This window comes from Suricata suricatta, chromosome 8, assembly GCF_006229205.1.
Source record: "Suricata suricatta isolate VVHF042 chromosome 8, meerkat_22Aug2017_6uvM2_HiC, whole genome shotgun sequence".
In the NCBI taxonomy this organism is placed as follows: Eukaryota; Metazoa; Chordata; class Mammalia; order Carnivora; family Herpestidae; genus Suricata; species Suricata suricatta.
In genome coordinates, this window is record NC_043707.1 from 130246303 (window position 1) to 130261843 (window position 15541).

Here is a 15541-nt window from a genome sequence, read left to right on the forward strand (position 1 = left end):
TATCACAGGACAGACAGTTCAGTTTTCTAATGAGAGAAGAAAAAAAAATTCTCAGTTAACTAGCTTTTGAAAGAGTATCATTACAAAATAGAGACAGTTATTTGAAAAATACAGTGAATAAGCCCACAGAAATTCAGAGATTGGTGGATTGCAAAATTTGTTTTTACCTTAAAATTTTTTCATATCTTGAAAAGGTGCCATCGATGAAAAAAAATTTTTTTAACATTTATTTATTTTTGCAAGAGAGACAGAAAGTAAGCAGAGGAATGGCAAAGAGAGAGGAGACACAGAATCTGAAGCAGGCTCCAGGCTCTAAGCTGTCAGCACAGAGCCTGACGCAGGGCTCGAACCCACAAACTGTGAGATCATGACCTGAGCTGAAGTCGGACGCTTAACTGACTAAGCCACCCAGGCGCTGCAAAGGTGCCATAGATTTTTTTTAAAGGTATATGTATGTCTTATTTCCTTTCCTGCAGCCCATCTCTCACTGTTTTCTTTCTGTGTGCTGGCAGACTAAAGAGAACCATTACAGAAATGGGCATTTTTCAGAATAGATTGAAAACAAGGAATTCCTTCAATGTCTTTCCTTAGCTCCTTCCTCTTCCTAATGCATGTTTCTCCCCAAAACTCAATTTTCCTCCCTCCCTCCCTTCCTTCCTTCCTTCCTTTCAGAGAGAGAGCATGCAAGTTGGGGAGAGGGGCTGGCAGGGGAGGGAAGAGATGGGGAAAGACTCTCATGTGGGCCTCAAGCTCAGCATGGAGCCTGACACAAGGCTCAGTCCCGTGACCCTGGGGTCATGACCTGAGCTGAAGTCAAGAGTTAGATGTGACAGACTAAGCCATCCAGATACCCCTCAATTTCATTTCTTACTCCCGATTCACTTTAAGCTGGAGATCTGCATTTCAGTTCTGTGCTCATATTGCCACAGAGATGCACAGATGCTTCATAGCTAGTCAGCTAACAGTGGAATTCAGTGGTTCCCCCTGAATTTTCTCCTCTCCATAATTTAGTTAATGGCATTATCATTCTTTCAGTTACACAAGCTTCAATTCTTGGATTTATCCTCAGTTCCTCTTCTTTCAGTAACAAAAGTCAGATCTTGTTGATTCCGTCCATCTCTGCAATCTCTCTCAATCTTTCCTTATTTTTCCCATTACTCACATTTATGAGTTAATCATTCTGTATTTCCTAAATCTTTTCTAAATGGTCTTCTTGCATAACTAAGAAGTTCAGGGGGCACCTGGGTGGCTCAGTTGGTTAAGCGTCTGACTTCAGCTTAGGTCTTGATCTCACGGTCGTGAATTTGAACCCCATGTTGTGCTCTGTGCTGACAGCTCAGAGCCTGGAGCCTGCTTCAGATTCTGTGTCTCCCTCTCTCTCTGCAAGTCCCCCACTAGAATTCTGTCTCTCTCAAAAATAAACCTTTAAGAAATTAAAGAAGCTCAGGTTCTTCGTCTGAACCTGGACTAGACACTGTTGGCAACCATCTCTAAAACTGGGGACGGTGCCACCTCCTAGGGCATTTGGCAATCTGTTAGGTGATCGTTCAGTTGCTTGATTGGATAGCACTGTATGCATTTAGTAGGCGAGGGCCAGGAATGCTGGGTGTCCTGCTGTGAATGGGCTGCTCCTACACGAGGAAAATGGACCTGCCTAAAATGACAGGAGTCCCCGTTGGGAACCACTGCAGGCCTGAAGCATCAGTAAGGTCTTGTCACTCTGTGCTAAAAAACCTCCGCCTCTCCACGCTGATGGAGGAGTTTCCGTTTTCCTTGGCTTTCAAGGCCCCAGCTTACTCTCTCAGCCTGCGTCTCTGCCACACCCTCCCACGGCCAGGCTGCACCCACACGAGACTCCTCGTGAGCTCTTACACTTCCCAAACTGATGACCTTGTCTGGATGCCTTGACTTCCTTCTCCCTTTCTCTCCAATTCCTTGTTCGTCCCTGGACTTGTTTGCCTGTTGTTAATGAACTAACAGTGTTCTTTCCTCTAAAACCCACCTCGGACATAAACCCAAAAGCCACCTCTTCACAAACTCTTCCCACGCTCTCTGCCATGGAGAGTAAGGTCTTTTTGTTTTCTCTGCTCATACACCCTAAAACACTCTTGCCTTTTTCTCACCTCTTAGTACCATCTGTGCCATAATTGTCTTTGTCAGAGAGGTTGCATGTGAAAGGTGACTTTCAAACTTAGGAAGCAAGTTCCTTGGCTCTTCTTTTTTTATTTTTATTTTTTAAATATTTTTTATTTTTAAGTAATCTCTTTGCTGCATTGTGAATGGGCTTAAATTCATGACCCCAGGATCAAGAGTCATACATTCCACCAGCTGAGTCAGCCAGGCACCCCTCCTTGGCTCTTCTAACCCACATCTCATCTGTAAAATGTGTGTAACAAATTCTCTTTATGCTAAAGGGTTGCTAGGAAATTTAATCAAGGGAACAATCATAAAAATATGTTTTGGGGTTTTTTTTTGTTTCTTTTCTTTTTTTTTTTTAGCTATCGATTTTATTTTATTTTGAATATAACACAATTTATTTTTTTAACATATGCAGTTATTTTCCATCATTTACAATACAGTAGTTACAATGACACTCCAAACAGAAAAGCAAAGTAAAAAATCAAAACACCAACTTCTATTTCACGTAATTAGACTTATACAGAAATTAGAAGGTTAAGTAACAACTAATCACCTAATCTCACAGCTATCTGAAGTGGCAGTCGTTATGTAGCAGCTTATCTATGATACATTCAAGATACATGATACAATTTATTACTTGCCCATAAGCTACAACACAGCCTGCTTAAATTTCCTTAAATTCCACCTCTATACTACAATATACTTGAGGTCCATGCAAAAAAGTAGCTACCTTTTATGTAGGAAATGGATGATTACGTCTTTGGTGTTGTAAAAGCAACTTCATTTAAACATAACCACCCACACCACCAAAAAAAGAAGAGGAAAAAAAAAGTAAAGAAAATAATAAGGGAAAAACCCAAGACACACTTCCTATGGGGAAAAAAAAACCAGCATGTAATTTCTGTCCTTGACGGAATGTATTAAATAAGCAAACACCCCCAACAAGCAAAACAAGTACTACAATGTAAAAATATTAAAAAAAGAAAACCCTCTCACATGCATAAATGAAAGATTGCACACAAAGAACTCACGTTTTCAAGCTTCAATAGTAAATATTCTGCTACTATATATTAAATCCTGCATGGTTTGCCCAAGCTAAGATGAAACCACATCATGAGTCAATAAGCATTTTGCATTTTCTTTCATTATCTACTCAAAGTCATGCCTACTCCACCTCTAAACATTTCACTGAATCCAATTATACAGCAAACACTCCCAGAATAAACTTAGATTGTATTGCAGTTTCTAAGTGTTTATTTTCAAGACAGAGAGACAGAGCATGAGCAGGGGAGGGGCAGAGAGAGAGGGAGACACAAAACCCGAACGAAGCAGGCTCCAGGCTCTGAGCTGTCAGCCCAGAGCCTGATGTGGGGCTTGAACTCATGAATCATGAGATCATGACCTGAGCCAAAGTTGGATGCTCAACCAACTGCGCCACCCAGGAGCCCCATTTAAAAAAATTTTTTTTTAAATGTTTATTTTTGAGAGACAGTCAGAGCACAAGTTGGGGCAGGGGGGAGGGGCAGAGAGAGGGAGACACAGAGTCCAAAGGAGGCTCCAGGCTCTGAGCTGTCAGCACAGCCTGATGCAGCACTTGAACCCACAAACCGTGATGAGCTGAAGTCAGACACTCCACCAGCTGAGCCACCCAAGCGCCCCACAAAAGTACGTTTTAACCTGCAGGGTGACAGGGTGATGAAGAAGTCACCCCCACAAGTGGTTGTCTCCTGAGGACAAGCAGGCCCCAGGCCTTAGGTGTCCACGCACCGCTCACAGCCCTTCATTCATAGTTGAAATCTGTTGAATTCTGTGAAACTAAGAGTAACGAAGGTGTAGCAGCACAGCCTCTCTCCGGTGTAAAAGTCTGGGCCCGAAAGGCAGGGGAAGTAAAATGAAGCCAGTTTTCCTAACTTTTTGGTGAGTGTGCACATGACCGACCATGCAAGCCTTGACTAACAGAGAAAGTCCTCTTCAGGTGGATTTAGGCATCTGTTGAGTCTCCAGCATCATGCTTTTTGTATTTGAGTTTAGGCTGCAAATAGGGTCAGGTCATGTCACTCCCATGCTGGTTGTGCCCCTGTAGGTGCTAAGCAGGCCCCAGCCGGCTAACCAGCCTTGCTCGTTCCACAGTTGTGTAATTACAGGCTTCGTCAAACACACCCCGGCTTGTCGAGTGAGGCACTGACGGCACAGTCTCCGAGGAGGAGACACATGCCTCAGGACCTTTCCCTGGAAACAGGTGCAAACCAACCAAGAGTTTAACATCCGGATGTGCAGAAGTTAGAGTCCAGGAAACATTTCTAGAGTGACTCCCGGGCATCATGGGAAGTCTGAAACAGCTGAAAGACCTTGCTCTAGAGAGGAAGGGAAGTGTTTAGGAGGCCAAAGAACTGCTTGCTTGCTGTGTGTTAATATGAATATTTGACTTGTCTTTGAGTGGGGTTATTAGATATTAACTGGAAATGTATGTTTTGCAATAGTTGTTCATGGAGCAGTCAAGCCATTTCAGAAGATTTGAAGAAATGTAGCAGTTAGAATAAGCATTCTTTTTTTTTTTTAAGTTTGTTTGTTTATTTTGAGGGACATGGACAGCACAGGTGGGGGAGGGGCAGAGAGAGAAGATCCCAAGCAGGCTCCATGCTGCCAGCCCAGAGCCTGATGTGGGGCTTGAACCCACGAAACCATGAGATCATGACTTGAGCCAAAACCAAGAGTTGGGCGCTTAACCGACTGAGCCCCCCTAGCCGTCCCTAGAATAAGCCTTCTTCATGTTGCTTCTTAGAGTATTCATACTGTACTATGAACTATAACTTTTGTGTTGCACATTCCAGTGGCCTAGATGTTTTGAAAAGAAAACTGTTTGGGTGGAGAACGTTGGTAAAAGGGAAATGACTACTTGAACACTGGTATTTGCTTAAATTCTTAATTTTTTTCTAAAAGGCCCATTGAACTTGTTGAGTCTCCTCAACCCTGGCCCCCAGACCAATATGTAGATGTTTTAAATAAAAATAGACCATAAACAAAAGTTTAGTAGGATGCTTAAAATATTTGAGTGTATTATTTATGGCTCTTTTCTCATTCCATTATATTGGAGTTCTAAACATAGCTGCCCAAATTGACTTCCTCTCTAAGCGTCCTCTCTAAGCTTCATTGCTAATTAAGTGGTAGACATTGAGAATGCAGTGTGGAGACTCGTCATGTAGTCCTGCCAGCTTTGTGTAGTCTGGCCTGTGCCTTCGTCGTCCAGAAACCTTTGTTCAAAGAGAAGCAGGAGAATGCCAGTTGCCTTATTTTAGTGTAGGATTAAAATACATGTGGCAAGGACCTCATGGGGCCCAGCTGTGGGCCGAGTTTTCAATCCAAATAGAGGAGAATGTTTGCTACCTCTTTGAAAAATAAAGGCACTGTGCTCCTTTGCTATATGAAGGAGGCAGCTGCGAAGAGTTGATCTTTGAAGAACAAGGAGATCTAAATGAGCCCTTGACCCTTAGTTATGAAATCACAGATTTGTCTTGATAAACAGTGGTGTAATGGACACACATTAAGGTTTCAGAAGTCATAGGACATTGCTAATTTATTTTCTGTAAGTATGGGTTATCGAGAAGAAAATATTCTTTTATGCCTTGTACCAGTTGGTTCAGTTCAAAGTTTCATTCAATTTGTTGGAGCAGCTAGTTCAAGAAAGGTATGAGAAGACCAAGCTGTCTGAAGCGCAGCTCCTTTAGTGGAGATTGAAGTGTGGCTCCAGCAAATAATCCATTTTGTTTGTTTAATATCAGCTAAACTTGATCCCTCATTATTTGCAGTCCTTTTTTTAAAAAAAAATATTGATTTATTTTTGAGAGAGAGACTGTGTGCACGCATATGTGTATAAGCAGGGGAGAGTCAGAGAGAGAGAGAATCCGAAGCAGAAGAGCCTGACACAGGGCTCAGACTCAACCATGAGTGAGATCATGACCTGAGCTGAAATCAAGAGTTGGATGCTTAACCTACTGGGCCACCCAGGTGCCCCTTGTTACTTGCAGTTCTTAACCAATCTGAAATATGAGCATTGGAGTCTCATAGGATTTTACTTCTTAATAGGCTTTCTTGAGGTGAGGGGAGCAGCAGAGGGAGTGAGAGAATCCCAAGCAGGCTCCATGCCCAGCCAGGAGCCTGGCACAGGGCTCCTCTCATGAACCTAAACCATGAGATCATGACCTGAACCAAAATCAAGAGTCAGGCGCTTAACCTACTGAGCCACCCAGGCGCCCCTGGGATGTGGATTTTAAAACTGATACAGATTAGAAGTTATTTTCTTTCTTTTTTTTTTTTTTAAATGTTTTATTTATTTTTGATACAGAGAGAGACAGAGCATGAGAGGGGGAGGGGTAGAGAGAGGAGACACAGAACCAGAAGCAGGCTCCAGGCTCTGAGCTAGCTGTCAGCACAGAGCCTGACGCGGGGCTCGAACCCACGAATGTGAGATCTGACCTGAGCCGAAGTCGGAGGCTTAACCGACTGAGCCACCCAGGCTCCCCTAGAAGTTATTTTCAAAGGCAAAGAAAGTTAGTGGAAAGTGTAAGATCATTTAAATCTTCATATACTGTAGTGTATGTGCAAAGTTGAAAAGTCTGCAGCTCCATTGTTGCACAGTGTCAGAGGTCAAGCTGATTTGGATCTGTGCCTTGCACAGGCTGAGATCAGTGGGTGTAAGTGACTACATACACTGCAGTGGTACCTCTTGGCTACTCCGGTTTTCTGACTTGGCCTTTCTAGTGTAGTGACTCCTTAAAGGGCCTCTGGGGCCGGCGGCTTGAAGGGGAAAAAGGAGGGTTATTCCCAGAGCTAGTACCTATCACAGAGACAGTTACAGCAGTAGCATTTCCCTTTTTCTGAACTTAGGACTAAGTGGTGCCAGAGTTCAGAAGAGATCTTAAAAACAGGTGTGCTACACTGCCCTGGACCTACAAATAAGCGGACTGGTTCCTGCACACTCGTGGGTTGAATCTCTGAGTTTCTTTTCACTTTTTCCGAGCTCTTATGTGATGCTGAACTATTCCAGCCTAGCTTCACACAGACTTTAAGAGTTCTTTTTTCTTTTCCCTACCAGTATGCATGAAACAAAAGGGAAGTTTTGCTTGGCGCTCTTCTTGAGATCCAAGATGGTAAATACAAGTCTATAAGGAATGGGGTTATCATTTCCAAAGGATAGAGACTGCATGAACTTTTTAGGGCAAAGCAAGGTGGCAGTACCTCTCCTCTAGACTTTCTCTCTGGTCCTTCTGGTTTTAGGGCAGCAGCCCAGCCCTTCTCATAGTCCTTACTTACCCCTTTTCGTTGGAATGGTGCCCTTCAGTGAGGGGTGCGTAATCATCTGATTGGAAAGGCTTGTCTCAGAGACCTTGGTGCTTTTTAAATGTTACCTCACTGTTTTTCTATTCAGCACCAAGCAGCCTGTCTTGGTGCCTTTCAGACGCAGTAGGGGTTTAATGACTTCTGAGCCTTTTCTCTCCATAGCTTGGGGACCATCCTACTTCTGAGATCCCTGAGATACACTGATCTTTATGTGTGGTTACTTCATGGCATTGATTAAAATTGTTTTCTGCCATTGCCTTCATGTAAACATGTGTCTATTACTTTGTGCTTCAGGTTTTATTTGAAAGCCAAAGCAATACGAGGAGGGCTGGAGGAGAGAACCAGGAGGACAGAGTGCATCTGTTAGCACTGACTCTCTCTCTGCCTGCCCTAGAGGGGGAGGATACAGATTTTGGTCAGTTGTGCAGCTGCACTGAAATGTTACCCATTGAGCACCCATAATCTGAATTCTTGTGTTCTCTTGCTGGAGTTAGACAGTCTTATTCAATGGCGACGTTGCCAATTTGCTTAGTGTTCTCGGAAATAATATTTCTGTAGCTTTTCTCTGAGCCTTCTTTTATTTTACTTTATATTTTCAAGTTTATTTATTTATTTTTCATCATCTCCACACCCAACATGGGGCCCAAACTCACGACCCCAAGATCAAGAGTTGCACAGTCCTCCAACTATCAGCCCGGTGCCTCTCTCTGGACCTTATTTCAAAGAGTAATGTGATATTAACCAATCTGAAGACATGAGGCTGGTTATAGAAAGTTAGTACCTGGCCCCAGAGTTGCAGAATGGCTGAAATCACTGATTTTTGAAAGATAAGTATTACAGTTAAGGCGTCAGAGGGGCTTCAGAATAAAACATCAATTAAGCATTTATCATTTTCTTTCTAGGTGCATGCTATTATGATGCTAATCAATCTATGTACGTATTTGGAGGCTGTACCCAGAGCAGCTGCAATGCTGCTTTCAATGACCTCTGGAGACTTGACCTAAACAGCAAAGAGTGGATCCGACCTTTGGCTTCAGGTAAGAGATAAAGTGCTGATCTTTGCCGTCTTACCAGGTAACTCCCTTGGCATAGAAATTCCATCTGATCTGTTTTGGTGTTGGCCTCTGGTTCTAGGGCCCCCGGTGAAATCTGTGTAAATGCTGAAAGTAATGAGTTTGTATAAGGTCTTTGAATTTAAAAAAATTATACTTTATTATTAGTGTTGGTGCCCTGACAGAATTACTGTGCGACTGTGTGAATTCACTCGTGTGGTTTTCGCAAGTCCTTGCCCTGGTGTGATGTGCTTTTTGGTATGAGTTGCAGCAAGCAGAAAGCATCGTGAGAACGGTAGTGTACTGACAGAGGCTGTTGTTCCAGGGCTAAGATCTCTGAATGTCTTGTGTGGTTGCCAGCTCCGCTATCTGGGGAGTGGATGGAACATGCCTCTGCTGGTTGCTCTTAACAGCTCAGGGACGTGGGAAGGTTCTCCAGTAGGTGCCTTCCTGCGCGGCCGCACCGTGCTGAAGTTCTGGCAGAAAGAAACCAGATTATTTTCTCCTTTAAAAATTTTTTTTCTTTTTAATGTTTATTCCTTTTTGAGAGACAGAGCACGAGCTGGGGAGGGGCAGAAAGGGAGAGGGAGACACAGAATCTAAAGCAAGCTGTCCACACAGAGCCTGACTCGGCTTGAACTCACAAACTGTGAGATCATGGCCTGAGCTGAAGTTGAACGCTTGACTGACTGAGCCACCCGGGAGCCGGATTATTTTTCTCCTTTTTGATTTAACCTTGTGGGGATTTGTTTTTGCACTCTTGAGGGAGGACAGTTTGGAAAGGCACAGCCATAAGACTGAAGGGTCTAGTGTGATGGAGAAATAGAGTGCACTGAGCATACTCCACTGGATTGGTTGACACGCTTTACCCGGACATTCACGTGGCTTTTCAAGATTGGAATTCACTCTAGGACTAAGGAGATTCGGGTTTTCTTTCTTACTCAGGTCTTGATTTATTACTTTGATTACTACATGGGAAGCGACGTGGTATAGGAGAAAGGGCCCTGGGCCAAGAGTGAAGAGACCTGAGTTTCATTCCCTGGCATACTAGCCAGTTCTCCATGTATCAGTGACCAGCTGACTGCATCTCTCTGGGGCAAATATGGAATAAGACTAAATGGTTCTATTTTCAGATGGCTACTTTTTGCCTCTCTTTTTTTCTGTAATGACTGCTATGAATGGCTAGGCCAGGGGCTTAAAACCTTTTCAGGAGAAGAGGCTATGTCTTGCTTCCCCAAAGCTGTAAGCTCCTCTTCCTTCCCCTGCCGTAGACAAATCTAGGAGGCAGGAGCCTACTGACAGCAGGTACTCACAGGCGGGGCTGGGTTTCGTACAGATGAACTTCTTTATTAAAATCATTAGAAAGAAGACCAAGTGTTAATCTTAAAATTTTTGGAAGTTAGTACTACTATAGGGCCCTCAGAATTGTGTACTTTAGATTCTTTTCTAGCCCTTTTTCTGCTCTTGAACTTAGAGCAACACTGATTGATACTTGGAATCACAGATCTCAAATGTAGATTTCAACTTAAGCATCCTTCCTGTTGCCACTGCACTTGGTGTCCAGCTCCCATTTCAGAATAGCTTTGACTATTCCAGTCACAAAATGCTAATACTCCCCCTTCTCCATTTTGTAACCACGATTTTGGCCCGAGGGTTGCTCTTCCTTCTAGAATTGGAGCCCTGGACCGGTGGGAGCTTCCTGGCATACTGCTAACTACTATGGGTATTTCCCCTTATTTCCCTGTGTAAGGTAGACATGCGACTTTTTTTTTAAACCACTAAGACTGTGTTTTGAGATCCTCAAGGTAGAAGTATCAGAGAAATAACTGACTTTAAAAAGATAATGGTAGACTGTTTCCTTTTGTAGAACATAGAAGCTCCTGAAGGTTTAATTTTCTAACTTGTCACTTCACTCTCATCTACAATTAGAGCCTAGTTTTAGAGGGAGGGAAACACTTTTTTGAAATGTCTCCTTTTTTAAACAAGCACTAGTTTTTAATAAAGAATCCTATGAGATTCTCCTTCAGGCAGAAATCCCACGGGAAGATTGCCCGAGGACATGTTTCTGTATGCTGTCACAGTCCCAGCCACAATGACTTCCTCACTGAAACGTCAGTGAGTCTTTCTGAACAACAGGCAGTTGTTGATTGGCCTCGGTGCGCTGACTCACCGTCCTGGTGCGCGGAGGTGGGCAGGTTGGAGGGGACTGAGGGGAGGGTGTCAGCTGCCGAGCCTCCTTCCCTGTGTTCGTAAGCAGAGCGTATGTAAAGCAATAACCTCAGCGGGGCTCAGTCTTTGAAAGTGTAGCCATGTGGAGCAGAGCAGCAGACACAGTGGGGCAGTTTCGTTTGGAATGGAGCGTCTTTCTGGAGGGTGCTGCCGCATCAGGTGTCTTTTTCCTTCTTTACTGGCTGGCCCCGCACGTGAGACAGGAGCCCCCTCACGTGGCGTGGTATCCTAGCCAGTTCAGGCTGCCACAGCAAAGTGCCAGAGACTAGGGGCTTAAGCGACAGGACTTGACTTCTCACGGTTCTGGAGGCAGGGTCTACGATCAGGGGGCCGCGGAGGGCTGTCTTCTCGGCTCGCAGACCATCGCCCTCTCGCTCTGTCCTCACCGGGCAGAGATGGAGCCCTGGGGGCTCGTCGATGTCTTACGAGAGCACCAGTCCCATTTTAAAGGGCCTCAGCTTTGTGACTTCATCTAAAAGTGATTAATCTCCCAAAGGTCCCATCTCCAAAGGCCATCACTTTGGGGTTGGGGCTTCAGCGTAGGAATCTTGAGAGGACAGAGTTCAGTCCCGAACCAGTGGGATTCATGTGACTTACTCTGAATCCTTGTTCCCTCTGCAGTGGTAGAAGTGCTCCATCCAGAGGGAGTGTCGTGGTGATGGGCGCTGGACGATGGCTTTCCTGGCTGAGCCAGACCTCCCCACAGCTAGTACTTCTCAGGTGTTTCCCGGGAGGTGCTCCCCCCTTCCTTTTACAGCTGCTCTTGGAGCCCCTCTCTGCATGAAGCATATCTCATATTTCGTAATGGGGGAGAAACAAAACCAAGGAAGCAAATTATTACAAAGTATGGAGGAAACAAGGAATGAGCCAGAATAAGAGGGGGAGAGCTACTTTAAACAGGAGGCAACAATTTTTTTGTCATTGTTGTTGCCGAGATTTGAAGAATGAAGAGTGGAAAAAGTGAGGCCAGCATGTGCAGAGGCCCTGGGGCAGCAAAGAACAGCCCATGTAAGAGGACCCGAAAACAGACCTTTGTGGACGTAGCATGCTGACCAAGGAGTGGAGTGGCACCGGTGGAGCTGACTCATTCACGCCCCGGTGTCTGAGAGATTTTGAGATTTCTAGCTGAGGAATAGGGTCCAATTTACATTTTAAAGAACGCCTTTGCTGCTGTTCAGGAAATGGATTGAAGAAGGCAAGAAAACAAAACCTAGAGAACAGCTAGGCGGCCATCACATGGTACTGGCCATTGCACGGTACAGGTGAGGGGATGTGATGACTTGGACGAGAGTCCTAGGAGTAGAGATAAAGGGAAGCAGATGAATTTGAGCTGAAAATCTTGATGGATTGTTTGTGGGAGGGGCAGAGGGCCAGTCAAGGCTGACTTAGGCTTCAGGTTAGACAGCTAGGTAGATAGTGGGCCTGCTTGCTAAAATGGACAGATATTTGTAAGAAGTTTAATCTTTTTATTTCTTTACATATTTAAGTGGTGGTATCAAGTGATTAGTTGTTATGAGAGTTTGATGCTTAAAACAGAGTGCTTGGTTTCCCATAAATGACAGCTCAGTCCTTCCTTTTGTTCTCTTAATTCTACACTCATCCTTCATGTGTTCTTGCAGCAAATATTTGTGGATTTCCGACTCTGTGCCTGGTATTGTTTTAGATGCTGGGAATACATGAGTGAATAAACCAGACAAAAATTCCACTCTTAATGGAGATCAAATCCAAATGAGAGAAGACATATTTAAAATGACAAATAATATAGTATGTTAGAAGCTGATTAATGGTACTAAAGCAAAATTATAGCCTGATAAGGAGGGTTAGGAATAGGGAGTTATAGCTAGGTTGATAAGGGTAGACCTCGTGGAGAAGGTAGCATTAGAACAAAGACTTGCATGGGTACCAGAAGTGAACCAAGTGTATATCTAAGTAAAAGAAGATTCCAAACAGAGAGAATAACCAGTGTAAAGGTCCAGAGGTGGGAGTGTGCTTGAGACAGTCAAGGGGTAATGAAGAATTAGAGTGAACAATGGAGAATGTTCTAGGAGAGGAGGGTTGGACAAATAATGGACGGAAATGTGTTGTACGCATGAGGCTTTCAGGCTGTCGTGGGGACTTTCACTCTTTCTTTTGAGTGAAATGACTGGTCATTTAGGTTTCCGAGAAGAGTGTTTAAGAAGATAAGTTTAAGAATGAGACCAGCTAAGAAGTGGTAGCAGTAATCTAGGCAAGTTAGCAACTGGAAGGATTGGACAGAGCCAACGGGATTGGCCCATGATTTGGATTTGGAGTGTGGAGAGCCCTAAGGATTGTTAGCCCGGGCATTTGAAGGAATGCTGTTTCCATTAGTTGAGGTGGGTAAGACTATGTGTGGTCAAGGTTGGCAAAGTTCAGGAGAGATGAGAAATTCATTTTGAAACACTACATTTGAAACACACGTTTAGACGTTCAGGTGGAGATGTTTCTAGAACTCCATGGAGACCTGCACGCTCGAGACAGTTGTCCCGATAGCCCTGTGGGACTTCTCAGCATAATGGCTTCCCTGAGCAAGATTACCAGGGAAGGGATGAAGATGGAAGAGGGACATAGCAGTGGTTGGAGATCAGGGAGAGAAAGAGAAAAAGCAAAAAACTAGAAAAGGCATACCTGAGGTGAGGGAAAACAGGAGAATGCAGCATCTTAGAACCCACCAGACTTGAAAGAGTTTCCAGGAGAGGAGGAAGTAATCAGCCGGGTCCTACTCAGGGAAGAGGTCAAGTCATTTGAGGACTTGGAAGTATCCTTAAGTTTAGTAAAGAGTGTTTTCAGTGAGTGATAAGGACGAAAAGGTATTTGGAACGGTTTCAAGACACCGGGCAAAGGGGAGTTAAAGACAGGAAGTGTAAGCCGCGCACTACAGTCTTTGGAGAGTTTTGCTGTAAAAGAGAGCAGAGAGACCAGGTGCTAAGTGGAGGGGAATGGAGATGGGAAACATTTGTGTTTTAAGATGACAGATTTTAGAGCACATTCATGCTGCTAGGAATGATCTAGAGGAGGACCCGACATGGATGAGAAGAAGGATTGTTAGAGCTTGTCCCCAGGGGGTGAGAAAGGGAGAGGATTGGCCGTGGATGGGAGCGTTGACATTTTTCCAAAGGAGCAGGAGGGAGTATGTGGTTACAGATGCTGGCGGCTGGGTAGGTGTGGGAACCAACCGGTAGAAGTTCGCACTGACTGCTTTATCATTTAGCTAACAAAGCTGAGGGCGGAGCAGAACAGAGGCCGTTGAACGTCCTGGCGTGATTATGAATGTGCCATTGTCTCCATCGCAGTCTTTGCCAGGCGTTCTAGGAAGTTGAATCTTCCACCTTCCACCACTAAGGGAACAACACCTTGGTTCTTTATGAGCCTTTGTTGATTCTGAGCAAATGCACGGTTCTTGGGACAGGTCCTTTGGGAGACTGTTTAAACACTGTTTCTGAAATACCCTTTGGTCAGATGGAGGCTAATTTTGGCATCTGTTTAATATATAATAGCATCATCAGTCACAGCCTTTTTTGGTTACTTTAAATCAAAGTAGAGATGTTCAAGCACACATTTTTACACTTAAAATTGGAATGTTCTGATTTTCAGAGCTTCTTCAAGATTAGCCTATACCCATTTACAAAAGGGGAACAAATTCCAGTTTTAGAATTTTCCACAGGTAGGAGAGTTGATAAATGTTAGATAAAGATTTAAAATTCAACTCGTCTTCTCTGTTAACTAGTCCTAGAGCACGGTTGATTTTCCCACTACAATCTCCCTATAGAATCTATTGTCTACATTTTTTTGCTTTTCATTTCTGCCCTGTCAGTCACACATAAATTCCAAGCGATGGCTTTGTTTTAGAAAACACTCAGGGACAGAGATACACAACCAAGCTACCCTTGCCACTCAGAGCCACTTGCCTCTGAACTTAATCCTTGATCACTTCTATATTCATTCTGTAGCCCTTCTCTGTGAAAGAGGAAGAGACAAGATCACTTCCTAAAAGTCACATAGCAGATCACTTTTGTCCAGGTCACTTTGGAAGAAGCTTACTAAAAATAGTAGATTTCTCCGCCTCATACCAGACTCACCTAATCTCAAGAGGTTGGGACTAGCGTGTTAGATCTACATTTTTAAAAAAAGAGAAACTGTCCCAGTTGATTCTAAACCAAGCTAAATTTGGAAATCCTGGATCTCTCCAAAATCTTTTGGCTTTTCTTGCTGCACAATCTGTGACTTCACTTTGTTATCTCGGTCTGTTAGGCGAGTGTGTAATGTACAAGGCTAGACTCCTTAACTGTAGTTAAGGAGGGAGGATGGCTGCTCTGTGCTCTCTTCACTGCTTCTTTGTAGAAACAGCTACCTTTTACTCTGGCTAGTCAGGCGTGGCCTGCTGTCTGAGGAGATGTGTATGGACGGCACTCTTGAAACGGTTCTAGAGGTGGAGTTAGTTGTCTCCGATTCTTCAAACATACTCTCTAACCTTCAAACCAACCCAGTTAGGTTGGCACTGCCGTTATCCCCATTTTACAGATGAGGAAACTGAAGCTCAGAAAATCACCTAGTAATTTACCTAAGATCACACAGCCAATAAATGATGGAGCAGTGATTGAAACCCAAGGTTTTGTCTCTAAAGTCAGTGTTGTTTCTCCTCTGCCATGCTGTGAGTAGTTTTATTTTTCTATAATTTATTTCACATATTTAAAAATTTTTTTAAATAGACTTATTTTAGAATAGAACAGAGTTCCCATATACCCCGAACCCAATTTTCCCTGCTG

General features: G+C 43.9%; 1 protein-coding gene across 1 annotated transcript in view; it reads left to right on the forward strand.

The window, feature by feature from the left end:
• FBXO42 (F-box protein 42) overlaps positions 1 to 15541 on the forward strand; it is a 91631-nt gene that overhangs the window by 47996 nt on the left and 28094 nt on the right. Inside the window, exon 4 of the mRNA XM_029948061.1 lies at positions 8379 to 8513. Coding sequence (XP_029803921.1) covers positions 8379 to 8513 — 135 coding nt within the window. The remainder of the gene's footprint in view (positions 1 to 8378; positions 8514 to 15541) is intronic.